Source organism: Dermacentor variabilis, chromosome 4, assembly GCF_050947875.1.
Source record: "Dermacentor variabilis isolate Ectoservices chromosome 4, ASM5094787v1, whole genome shotgun sequence".
Lineage (NCBI taxonomy): Eukaryota > Metazoa > Arthropoda > Arachnida > Ixodida > Ixodidae > Dermacentor > Dermacentor variabilis.
In genome coordinates this window covers 93,735,350-93,748,037 of record NC_134571.1, presented here as the reverse complement: position 1 = coordinate 93,748,037, position 12,688 = coordinate 93,735,350, and the positions used below count along the sequence as shown (strand labels likewise).

At 47.0% G+C, this 12,688-nt stretch overlaps 1 protein-coding gene across 1 annotated transcript in view; it reads left to right on the top strand.

Annotated features, from left to right (window-relative positions):
- LOC142578280 (uncharacterized) overlaps window positions 1–12,688 on the top strand; it is a 127,451-nt gene that overhangs the window by 109,913 nt on the left and 4,850 nt on the right. Inside the window, exon 3 of the mRNA XM_075687681.1 lies at window positions 11,873–12,085. Within this exon, the coding sequence (XP_075543796.1) occupies window positions 11,873–12,085 (213 nt within the window). The remainder of the gene's footprint in view (window positions 1–11,872; window positions 12,086–12,688) is intronic.

Here is a 12,688-nt window from a genome sequence, read left to right as displayed (position 1 = left end):
ACTATATGATATGCCACAGCCTATTGGTAATGGTAATGCTACTGGTATTTTAATGCAATACATAAGAATACGGTACATGTATACAATACGAACAACAATATTATGCAATCCAGTACACCATTTATATTCACCTGGCAGATGAAAGCCTTAAACATACAATAATTATACTGCAAGCCAGAAGCTAAACTACACTGAGGATGCACTTAAATATATAGAAGCAGTCGAAAGAAATGAACGATAGCACACGACCTGTTAACAAAAGCATGATGGGTCCGTAGTACCACCCATTGCATTTCTTGGCTTGTAACTTTTTTAAGAAGATGTGAGTGTAACGGCAGAAGTGTGACTGGGCGTCAACGGTCAGAACAGGCCATTGTGTCCATGGAAGGGGTGGTGGGCAGGGAAGGTATTTTGTAATCGTGTCAACCAAGTGGACATGTGTCCACTATGTGGACAATTACACAAAAACTCTTTACCCACTCTCCCCCCTCCCAGGCATTTACAGGAGTTTAAATCACGAGGCGGCGTTTATAGATGGCGCTGACTGGCTCTCACTAAAGAAATATGATAAAAAAATATCATGTATCACTTCAAATCTCAACATATGGAGACACGCAAGTATATTTCACACAACACATAAGCACACGATTAACACGAGAACGACATACATATTCAGAGAGACAAGAGGAACTATTCGTTCAGTGTCGCACCGGAAGATAAACGCAGGGTTCAAATTATACACGAGCGCACCAAGCGATAATTATGACCGGCAAGCACGCAAGTAGCACAACAGTATACTTTAGTATTTCGACAGCCCAATAAGTTACTAGCGCTTAAAGGTCACGCGAAAACATGGTTTACCTTAACTTTTTTTAATATTGGCGGAACAACTTGCGCATATATGTATTTCGCCCTTCCATGGACATTCGCATCCGCATAGCGGCACCTGTTGTGACACTTCTGTGCCAGACTTGCTCCGTGCCCTCGGTTTCACCTAGAGGCGCACGTGTGTTGCGCGTAAGCCTCCGCAGGAAAGGCGCGCAGCTCGCAAGCCATAAATTCCAGGCGCTTCTCAGGTGTGAGAAACGGCAGTTCCTCGCACAATACGGCTTGCTTCAGCGCGGCGGCCCCTAGTAATTGCAAAGGAGATGGCAAGCCCACGCTCTAGGAAGCCGTGTCGACATTTAAGCTTATTTATAGCCGAGTCCCACACAACGCGGCGCTGCTGGTGGGCCCACGTAATTAACAAATTGTAGGTGCGCTTCTAATTACGACTTGTCGTTCAACGCATGCCACTAGGCGCGCTTTCACTTCCGGAAAGTCATTGTCCTGCTGTATCATCTATGGATTCTTCGCGACGGACTAAGGCACGGGCATTATCGGGAGCTGTCGCCAAAGTTTAAGCGACAGACAAAATGAAGTGCATTGTCGACAAGTTTTTTTTTCTTTAGGCTATATTATCCTAGGCACTGCAGGTTGAATCTTGTGGCCCTTAGAGTACAGATCGGAGGTCATTGAGGGAACGATCGCTCGCCGATGATGACAGAGTTATTTTTCACCGAAAAATGCACGCTCAGATTAGAGCATGAACGATGCTACCTACCTGATACGCGTTCTGATATACAGGGTGTTTCAGCTAATCTTAGCCAGAGTTTAAAAATATTCCGATGCACTCTAACACGACGCGACCAAATGCATGTTGCCCAAATGCATGTTTCAAAAGCACGCCCTGCTTGATACTATGTTCGTTCGTACGCGGACAGTTTGGGAGCGTTGCAATCACGGCGCGCAAGCGGGTATGTCACATTTTTTTTTTCTTGTTTTTGTATTTCGCGGGCATCCGTGGTAAGCTGAAAAACACTAATACTTAATAGATATAAAGTTAGAAACTGCCTAATCGGACGTCTTGCAAAGCGCTCTACAACTTTCTGATTGGAATTTTTTGCCTGACTTCGTTGCTTTCAGAAGTTGGAATCTTGACTAATTATCTAATTAGGCAAAATACAAAAGATAGCGTAACACACTACATACAAAAGTGAGCAAGATGCATTTGGTCGCGTCGTCTTAGTTAGCTGAAACACCCTGTATAAGTGTGTACGTCGCGCGAACTGTATGAAACATTGGTGCCTTTTCATAGATTGCATTCACGGTGAAACAGTGGCCGATTCGTGAGCTCATTCCATTCTATTATTTAGAACAACTATCAATGAAAACAAATTCACGTGAATGCGGCTCCCGGTAGACTTTGATAGCACTGGTGTATGAAAGCAATACGGCTATTTTGAATTGACGCGTTTTTACGATTTACACACGTGACGCTTGCGGGAAAAAAAAAGTTACTGGTCCTCTGTGCTCGTGCGGACTGGACCACTGCAGTATTAACTAAGATCAACAACGTACCATCAGTATACATAAGATAAGCGTACTTATCAAAATCGACTAGCATGCTTCCTATAGCACTCCCACATTCATTTTCTGACGCAGCGTTTTGAGTCTACAGTATATTTAGAAACGGCGTGATATTCTATATAGACATTGTCAAATTCCGCCATATTGTCAAATTCTATGATGGCAGCAGCTTGAACCAATCAGAGGCACCCAGAGGGCTGTTACGGTCTCCTGAATGGCTCAAAATGGCGCCATTGCTAAATTAGGCAACATGGCAAAATTTGACAAGAATACCACCCCAGCTGTGCAGCGATCGCACTTAGCACTCAGTTTTCATCGTGCGAACGCTGTCTGACTTAAGCTGCGATAGCTGACGGGTCTGGTGACTCACGTGAGCGAAATCTAGGGACGAGTTCAAAACGGACGCGTTTGTAATCTGCAATTGATCGGAGGAACACTTCTTTTATTGGCATGTTCGAATGAAAGGAACCCCGCCTCGTGAGACAAGATGAGGTGCGTACTACTACTCTCTTGTGATTTCAGAAAAATTAACGTTTATAAAGCTGCGATAGACCACAAGGAAAAAGCGGTGACAGCTGAACAGGTCCACACTAACACAATCATACAGCTGTACAGCTGTAGAGGTCCACACTAATACAATCTGCCGAGTTGTCATGATTTTTTGCTACCGTTGTTGAACTGGGTTTATTCATATTTTGGAACGAAATACGTTTTACTATAAATTTTCCCCTTTTGTCCAAGTGAAGAACGAACCTGAGTTCCCGCATCTGCTAGCGTTAAGCAACGTTTGATTGTTCAATAAAACTTCCCTTTGCTAGTGTTGTAACTAGCCTACGAATAAGCTTACCTTAGCAACAGGTTAATTAAACTATATTTCTCATATCACACCGCGCATCCTACTGTAATTAAGTATCCAGTAGCGAGAACAAACAAAATCTCTCTCGCAGCTATATAAGCGATTCCTCACACGCTTCGAAAGTAATATAGTCGGTGACAACCTAAGAAATAGAAGGTTCTACGCACGCTGCCCTACCCAAATACAATTTGCATAGGTGCTTCAGTAAAATGGAAGTTTTATTGTATACAAAACTTGAGCAGAAAGTCGAGAAGAAAAAAAAACAGAACGTACGCTTGAGTTAGGTTTGTTTATTTACCTGACATCGAGTGGTTTTGCATGTTAGAAACTGTTTTCTCTACACATATCGGTCTTTCCATCCCATAGTTTCAGGATGGAAGCTGAAAGTCTAGGCAAATTTTACGGGGATCCTGATATCATCGCTCAGCCAAATGAAGCAAGTGGCTTGAGACAACTAGCTCTATTTCCCAATTAGCCCAGCACTTACGTTAGCGCAGAGCGGCGACATTAGAGAGTTTTAGAATAGGGGCCCCAAACGTTTTGGGGCCCCAAAGAAATAGCGTCGAAACCACTGCGCATGCGCGAGACGCAAACTGCGTTTGGGTTTTGCGTTGGGAACGCTATTTCACCGATTTAGCGGGAATTCAAATAGCGTTCCCAAAAGCTTTGCGTCAACAAACATGGCGGCGCCCATCGAAGCGACGGCTCTAACCTAGCACCAAACCGGGTTCGATTCGCGGTAACGCGTGAAGTTCGCAAGCTAGGAGAAGTGACTGCAGTTATCGCTTTCTCTCAACTAACGTGTGTTATGAAGATTGATTCATTAGACGCCACTGATTCCGAATTCGAGTATGGATTTTATGGCTCGCAGGCCTAACACGGCTAAGCTTGGCTGGTGAAGGCACGTAAAGTTGGTTTTGTTGCTCAAAACTAAGCACAACTAATTGTTTGCTGCTTGAGGAATAACCTCTAAATTGTAATTAAACGCGAATGCACGCAAGTCAAATTTACTATTCATATCATAAAATGGTATATTTTATTTAATTATTTCTAATAGCTTTTCTTTGACGCCGTAGTGGCGCTGTCAGCGCAAGACGCTATGCGCAAACGCAAAACCCTATTCTAAAACTCTTCACTCCTGCGTGCCCCAACGCTAACGCCCGCAAAGCTCTTTGGGGCCCCAAAATATTGGGGCCCCTATTCTAAAACTCTCTATTATAGAGCTTTAGTTTAGGGGACGCAAGCGGCTTGCGTACGCAAGAAGTAGGGGCGACGATACTGCGCATGCGCAGACGCTGACGTAGGGGTCTGCGCATGCGCAGTACCGTCGCCCCCAGTTCTTGGGTACGCAAGCCACTTGCGTCCCCTAAACTAAAACTCTCTATTGCTGTGAGCGGACTTCAGGCGGACTTCACCTCGGCTCTCTCGCAGGGGCGAAGAGCGGGCGCACCGTGTATCTGTGGGTGTAGCTCACGTGCAGGTCGTCACCGACTACAGGGGTCTACGTTTGCCGGCTGCGCTGTGGCTGGCTGTAGCACCGCACCGTCAGCTTTCAATATACGCAGTCTGCATCGGAGCCGTCGCGAACAGCACGCATCCATGAAGCCGCTCGCAACACAGCCTGTGTGGGAGCCGTGAATCAGGCAGCCACGACAGCTGCTGCTCGAACGCAGCAGCAAGGCTGCGTTGCAGTACGACACCGGCTTTCACCGTCGCAGCCGTACAAACTCCAAACTGACTCAACACCCTCCGTAGAGCCGGTGAAACGCGAAATGAGAAACAAAACAGAACAAAAATTACGGAATACACAGGCTACGAAGCCGTGCAAATAAGTTGTTTGCTATTCGAGCGACGTATACGCGAGGCATCTTTCATTTTATAATCATTCATAAATACGTTTCAACGCAGAAATTAAGGACTCTGGCTGCTCTTTTTATTAGCGTTTGATACCGCCATCGCCTTCACGCGCCGTGGCACGAAAACGGCTGTGGAACTCCCGCTTCGCTGTAAATAATAATAATAATAATAATAATAATAATAATAATAATAATAATAATAATAATAATAATAATAATAATAATGAATAGACAGCTGACTTGTGCTACCTTGTACGATCACCGTTTCATTTCAACTACTCTCGAGCGCTTATATTAGTCATTTTCTCAAAAGCCCATAACTAACGCATACACCTTTTTTTTTTTTTCCTGCACATCGTCCGTAACATGCCTCCTATATCCTCCTAAAGAAAGCTCGGTGCCACAGTCAGACCTCCTTGGACGACGGGCAAACATGCTTCGTGCCCAGTGTAACGCATTTAAATATGGATAAAACGAATATTTGGCTTTCATTTCCAAGCCCCTTATAGTAACTCATAGATATTAGACCTGGCCCGCCACATCACCTTTAACGTACCTGTCCTAGGAGACCTAAATTTAGCACCGAATACACTTAGCTCCCACAGGCGCAAGAATTTGAAATGTAGGATAATTACGGCTTTTGCAGTAAATTATATCTCGGAAGCGTTCTACAATTGTTATAGGCACGTTGTGCCGGCGTTCTGAGAAAAGGAATTGTGACACAAAATGTTCGTTTGCAGGAAGTGCGGGTCATGTTATGGGCCAGGTATATGCGGGAGATGAGGTTGTTTTGATTACGAGCATTGAAATAAAGCTGATCATTCAATTGCTCGCAACAGACGGTTGCACTGTAAAATTGGTTCTGATTATGCAAGGTCGCGCAAGTCTGCTGTGTCTTACAGCAGTCTGAAGTCTTGCAGGTTGATTAGGTCAACGACGGCGCACTGTGAAATAGACGTGCTTCCATGACCGGTAGACGTTCTCCTTTCTTTCTTTCTTTCTTTCTTTCTTTCTTTCTTTCTTTCTTTCTTTCTTTCTTTCTTTCTTTATGCACGACCTGCATGCATCAGATACATGACCTATTCGGCACGGTTTGAAAAAGGCTAGTTTCCTCATCTTGTCAGAGTGACCAGCAGCTTCACCTTAAACTGCCAAATTGTAAGAGACAGAACTGTCCACAGGCATCACGCACAGATAATTTTTTCTTTTTTAGGGGGACGCTTGTTCGAGGAATTTCTCTTTACACATGCCGTCTGTTCCCTTTTTCAATCGTTGACCGCTTCTCGACTCGTCTCTGCAGCGACGACGCGAGCCAGCGCGTCTCCACTGACCCTAAACTCGCTCGGCTGGCCCAAGCGTGCGCGCCGCCGCGTTTTCTCGCTCCCCGGGTGCTATTAGGAAAACAGGACGAACGCTCGCGGCACTTTTTCTTCTTTCTCTGCCGCCCGCGGGCACTGGAAGAACAACACCAAACGGAAGCCGCCCCAGGACGGAACGGAAGGGGCGCGCGCGGTTACCCCCCCCCCCCTTCGGTCACATCTCAGGAAGTGTTCAGCACGCCCGCTCCCCCCCCCCCACACCCTCCACCTTACAACAACGGTATAACCTGCCTGCAAAGAACAAAGACTACCACTCCTCTCGGTTCTATGGATGCCTGCCTGCTCCCGGTTCCTCTTCTCGTGGTCGCCGAGGCGTTTGTGCTTTCCTTCGCTACGCGACCCGGCCGGCCCCGGTCGTAATTAGTCGGCCGGTCTCTTTGTGAGCTGGTGCATTCCACCAAACGCCGAGAGCTGTGCGTTCGCGCTGCACGCTCCAGTCCCGACACGCGAACGTATAGTAGCACATGCCGCGAGCGCTCTCGTGCAGCGACTTCGAGAAGTGGCCCAACGATTTTCGACGTGGACATACAATTTTATACAACCGTAGACTATTTAGCTTTGTTAGCACACGCTGAACCTGTCAAGGGTCAAGGAAAACTGTATAATACGGAAGTTCGTGCGTGGCAGCTGAACGTAAGATCGCCCTGAAGAATGCCAACGTGCCTGGTGTTAGCTACCGCCACGAGTTCGAAGGAGAACCCGATGACGGCTCCAAGAGTTTGCCTTTCAGGAGCGCAACGGAACCGTCGATAGTTTTCTTCTCTATTACAACGAATTTTTTTCAGATATTGGTTCTTCCTATGTCAAACTTCTATGTAGTTGAATGCTTTCTAGGCGCGTACATATATATATATATATATATATATATATATATATATATATATATATATATATATATATATATACTTTCAAATCGCTCCACTACTGTGCTGAAGATCGATAGCTCGCAGTTAAGTTTTTTTTCACTCTGAAGGTTGCTGATTTATACCGCGGCGAGTTAAAAAAAAATTCCTGTACGCGAGAGCGAGCTCAGACTACACCTGCGATGAGAGAAGCTGTAGTTTAAAACTCTGTAATGATTCTGAGCACCTGGCACGCACTGAAATATTGGACACGATAGTTTCAAAGCGATAACTATTAAAGTTTATTTCATGCAGCTCGTATGTCGCAGCTATATAATGTTTGCTCGCCACAAAAAAGTTTCTAAGGGCGGTAATTTAATTTGTCTTCGTCAACGATTCGATGCTTCCCAATAGTGGCGAGGATGCATGCCGTGGGAAAACGACCATCCGTAAGGGAGCAAAACGTTTCGCTCTGGGCAGTAAAATGACAGTGATGATAAAGTTCATTTCTGCACTGTGATTGCGTCTACAGACACTTGTCGGTTACCAGTGAAACATTATGCGAAAAGTCATTCCACGCCACTCTACGCTTTCAAGAAAGAGTAATCCAAACTCAGGCATCATAATCAAAAGGATCTTGCTCGAACTACCCACAAGAGCTTAAGCGTCGCACGCGTTCTTCCCCGATCACGAAAATCTCAAATACGAGGCTTGCCTTGCCGCTACGCCATCAAAAGTTGCATTTCGATACATCGAAATAAACCAGCAAATTGCACCACCACAGAGTTCAATCTCATTATGCAAGTGTTCCCGTCACGCGCACAGACAGCTCTACCATGCAGGCTGATCTTACCTTGAGTTGCTAATGCGGAAGTATGGCGCGGCTCTGTCGCTAGAAACGCAATGTTGAGCGTTGGTTCGCTATCGACAAAACAGCTTGGCGTTGCACTTGGCCATTTTCTTGGCACCAGCGAGACATATGGTCTAACGAGCACCCGGGAGGTTCACCAGGCTTCACGCCTACAATACGCCACTCCGAATGATATGGATAATGGATTCATTGGAATTACACACGCTGAACGCACAGTGAAAGATAGCGAGCATAGAGCAGTGTCATCTTGCGTACAATGGACCATCAATCAGCTCTCAGAGCGACCTGTCCCTTCGGCCTCTCACGTAGTTGTTCTGGGAAACCTTCAACACCTCTTGTAGTGTTCACCTGGTGGGTATTCTGCAAGTGTCCACCTTGTGGACGTGTCCATATCGTATGCTGCTGAAGTTCTGACTGGCTGAGCTGGGGTAAGCGTGTTGAGGAGGCAGGCGCCCCCAGCCACTCAGCACTTCAGCAGCAGACGGTGGAAAGTTGCAGAATGCCCCCCGCCCTACCCCTCCGCCCGGAGTGCGCTCATCTATGCGCCAGCGCACGTCTACGGTGTGGCTTCACACAAGACGCGAACCCGTTTATCATCGGTAGATATGTCCTTAATATAGATCCTTCTGCTCGACTTTATACTGACAAAAGAAACTGCGTGCGCATAATTATAATATGCCGCACTTCAATTATGCTTTAGCGAAGGCTACTGAATTAGTAAAAAAATGTTGTGCTTTGGCGCCACAAAAAGAAAATACTCAGAAAGTGGTCCACAAATGGTTCTCAAGATCGCAGCCTACCACGTATCAAAATGAAAAGGGTCCACACTTTCAGAGAAGCATCTGCTCAACTCTGCCGTACCGAACTAGAAAAAGAAAGAAAGTAAGTAAGCTGGGAGGATCATTCGCATCGTCGTTACTTTATTTGCTCTCACTTCAAGGCTCCGTGTGTCCTCCTTGAACGAGACGAAAAGCGGACCGCTTTCGATCGGCTACACCGTCCAACGGGGACTCATATCTGTTCGCGCCAACGAAGCGTGTATTGGCCGAGGCGACACCAAAGAAGGAAGAGGCCGCGCCGTTTGGCTCGGCCTAGAAAACTACAGGGTGGTTGCGCTGCAACGGTGATGCTCGCATACTACATAAACGACGGCGCGGATAACATGCGGCCAGTCGCGTCGCGTCGCCTCGCAACAGTAGTGAATCGCTACGCGAAGCGGCAGAGGTGAATAGCCCATCCCTGTTCGCTGGCTAACAGAGCGAAAAAGTGAAACGCGCGAAAATAACCGCGCCAATCCGTAACCCTAACAAACGTGACAACCTAAGAGTAAGATCCACCACTGTAAATACCGCTACCCCCTCCCTTCTTTATGCGAGGTGACCCACCCTAAACTCTATCGCTGCACTTAGTACTAGAAGATGCCGACGTCGGCGGCGGTTCCGCACGTTTTATCGCCTATCCATCTCCACACCCTCTCACCTGAACCTGCTCACTGCATGGTGGGTCGCGAACAAAAGACACTATCATCCGTCTCGCTTCTTTGCGAGACCGAGGCGTGCGGCCGCACGCTCTCTTACACGCATATGCAGCACGAGAGCATAATACAGTACCGTCGGCCCGATGGTGGGTAGGCGTGTCTTGACTCGGGGCCTTTGCACAACCGAGAACTGTGTCCGCACCTCCGATGGGACTGAAAATAGACGTCGTGAGGCATGCAAAAGCGAAACAAGGCTGTGCACCAAGAAGAGTTGGGTGGAGGAATTTATTGGTTCATGAATTTCACTTCCTTCTGAGATTAATTAGCCTGGTTATCAGAACGATCGCGGGCAACGAATAGCGCATGCTGAACGTGATTTATATGCGACTTTCACGGCTGTCGAAAGCCACCCGCGCAGGTTTATGCGTGCTTGTTCCCGTGCTCCAGTTATGGATTGCATTGAAGACGCGGCAATGGTGTACATGAGGAGACATGAAGAGCTTTTTTTTTTAATTTATCGCGGTGAGTTTGTCACCACATGAGCAAACATGCGACACACACAAACATCGACTACTTGACACGTTATACAAAGTGGTCGTGACGGTGGTAGAGCCGCGGACGGGTTTAATGTGGTAATCATGGCCGGCGATTTATCCGCCTGAGCGCCTCTTAAATTTTCACTGAGGCACATCACCAAACGTTCAACAATCATCATTCGAGAGAACTTCAATAGTAGATGCGTTATCTTCTTGAGAAACTACATGCGCCTTTCCAGATAAACCAGTTAGGCTTGCTCGCATGTGGAAAGTCTTTCTTCTGCATGTAGGCTCAATTAACATTAATCGCAAAATGCAATTTTCTGCAGCTGGAATTCATGCAACCGGCGAACAAGGTACAGTCCGTTCACCCCAGAAGGGCTTCGAAACAAACCTGGCAGCATAGCGCGCGGTTAAAGGTGTTGTCTTCTGTTTGCTAGGAGTAAAAATGGTCATAATGAATCAAAGTCGCCGAAAGCTATGCGGAATCTCAAGCGATTTTGCGAAGCTCAACGATGCAGTGGACATCCATCCCTACAGAGGCAGACAGCCGTCTCAGCAAGCATTTCAGGACAGATTGCAGTCAGGCGATGGAGCAGTTTCTCTTTCTCTCTTTTTTTTTCCTCGAACATATGTCCGCCATTCCTCCGGACATTTTCCTGTGGATCATGCTCATGATCATGATCAGTCCAAGAGACGGTCTTCTGCACAATGCGCTATATACGTCGTTTGCATAGCAACACATGAGTACTATATTACTTGTCGACGAAATGACAATATGTTAGTGCCACACAATAAGTCATTAAGAATTCGTCAGAAGATTTTGATGCCGTGTAGACACTCTCGAACCGCTGCCATAAAAGCATCAGCTTATGGCTTCCCGTTTATCAGCCTTCCTCAGTGGTAACATGATGAAAGTGGTGCAAATGTCCACAGGGTAGGTCAAAGAGTGCAAGACGATATCGAACGGTTTCAAAAGGCCGACACAAGTCTGATAGATGGACCATTGCATCAGGCATGGGAGCAATGCTCTGAAAGACGTAGGTGTCAGTCGTAATACGGGGAACGGGCTTTGTTAAAGGAAAGAACAAATGACAGAATCCGCAATGCAATTTCAAGGTTTAAAAAATTAAATTCTGGTGTTTCACACTTCCCACACCATAACCAGGATATGATTATGAGACATGCCGTAGTGGGGGACTCTGGACTAATTTTTACCACCTCGGGTTCTTTAACGTGCACCCGATGCAAGGTACATTGGCGTTTTTGCATTTCGCCCCCATCGAAATGCCGTGGCTGTGGCCGGGGTTCAATCCTGCGTCCTCAGGCTTAGAAGCGCATCCCCGAAGCCACTATGCCACCACGGCGAGTACTATTTCACGGTACATCAACCACTGCGTCTCACTGGCTATGGCATTGCGCTGCTAAGCGCACGAGGACACGGGTTCGATCCCGGTCACGGCCGCGCCTTCCCCCCCCCCACCCTCTCTGCGCCTCACCTCTTCGTCCTCCCTCATAACCCAGAGTGCAATGTCGGGACGTTAAACAGCACAGTTTCATTAATTTACTTACTTTCGGGTTGCTTTCTGTGCTTGCTTGTCCTTGCTTGTCTTTACATGATCTTCATTTCCCCCTGTGGTGCGCAGGTGCCCCCGGTTGCAGAACCGCCCGACACTATTGTGCGACATAATCGAAGACAAGCGCCTACCGTTCCCAGCCTGCTGCCCGCGCATGATCTGCCAGCGCCACAAGAAGCAGCCACCACCAACGCAGACGCAGCTCAAGCCCTTCACACCGCACGTCAGCGTCGACAAGGAGCTGCGCAAGATACCGTTTGTCCTCAAAAGGCCAGTGCACATGTTTACAAATTCTCTCTTTTCTTCTCCTCGAAGTGTACAGGCCTCTGGTATAACGTATATTAGAGAAACAAAGGTAAAAGGTAAAGACAGAGTGAAAGATTGAAACGGGATGAAGCACTGACGCCAGCAGCGCTTCACCATTTAGCTTATTTATTATTCATAATCTTTCTAGTCACAAACAAGTCCAGGCACTCACAGACGCACTGATTGTTAGTACTCCTCACACACTGCGTCACTGACGTGCTGGGCGAGAAAGAGAAAGCAAAAATAGGATAGTGAGGCCAATCAGACGAGCGTCCGGTTTGCTACCTTACACTGGCAGTGAGAGAAAGCAGAATGGACAAAGCCAAAGAGGGAGAAAGTGAGTACTACAAGCACAAGACAACGGCACAGCACGACTAGAACGTCACTCAGGCTTGTGTCATTAAAACTTTTTGAAAAAAGTCTGCTATGACCACGCCGAAGAAAGACCTAGAAAGATGTACGGACGCTACACGGTAAAGTATAGGAGAGTGCGACCAAGTCCAGGTGCAGTGTTTTGCTGAAACAATGCGGCCACTTCAAGCAGGAAACATCAATACGGTGCTCTCGGCTTTGCGGCCA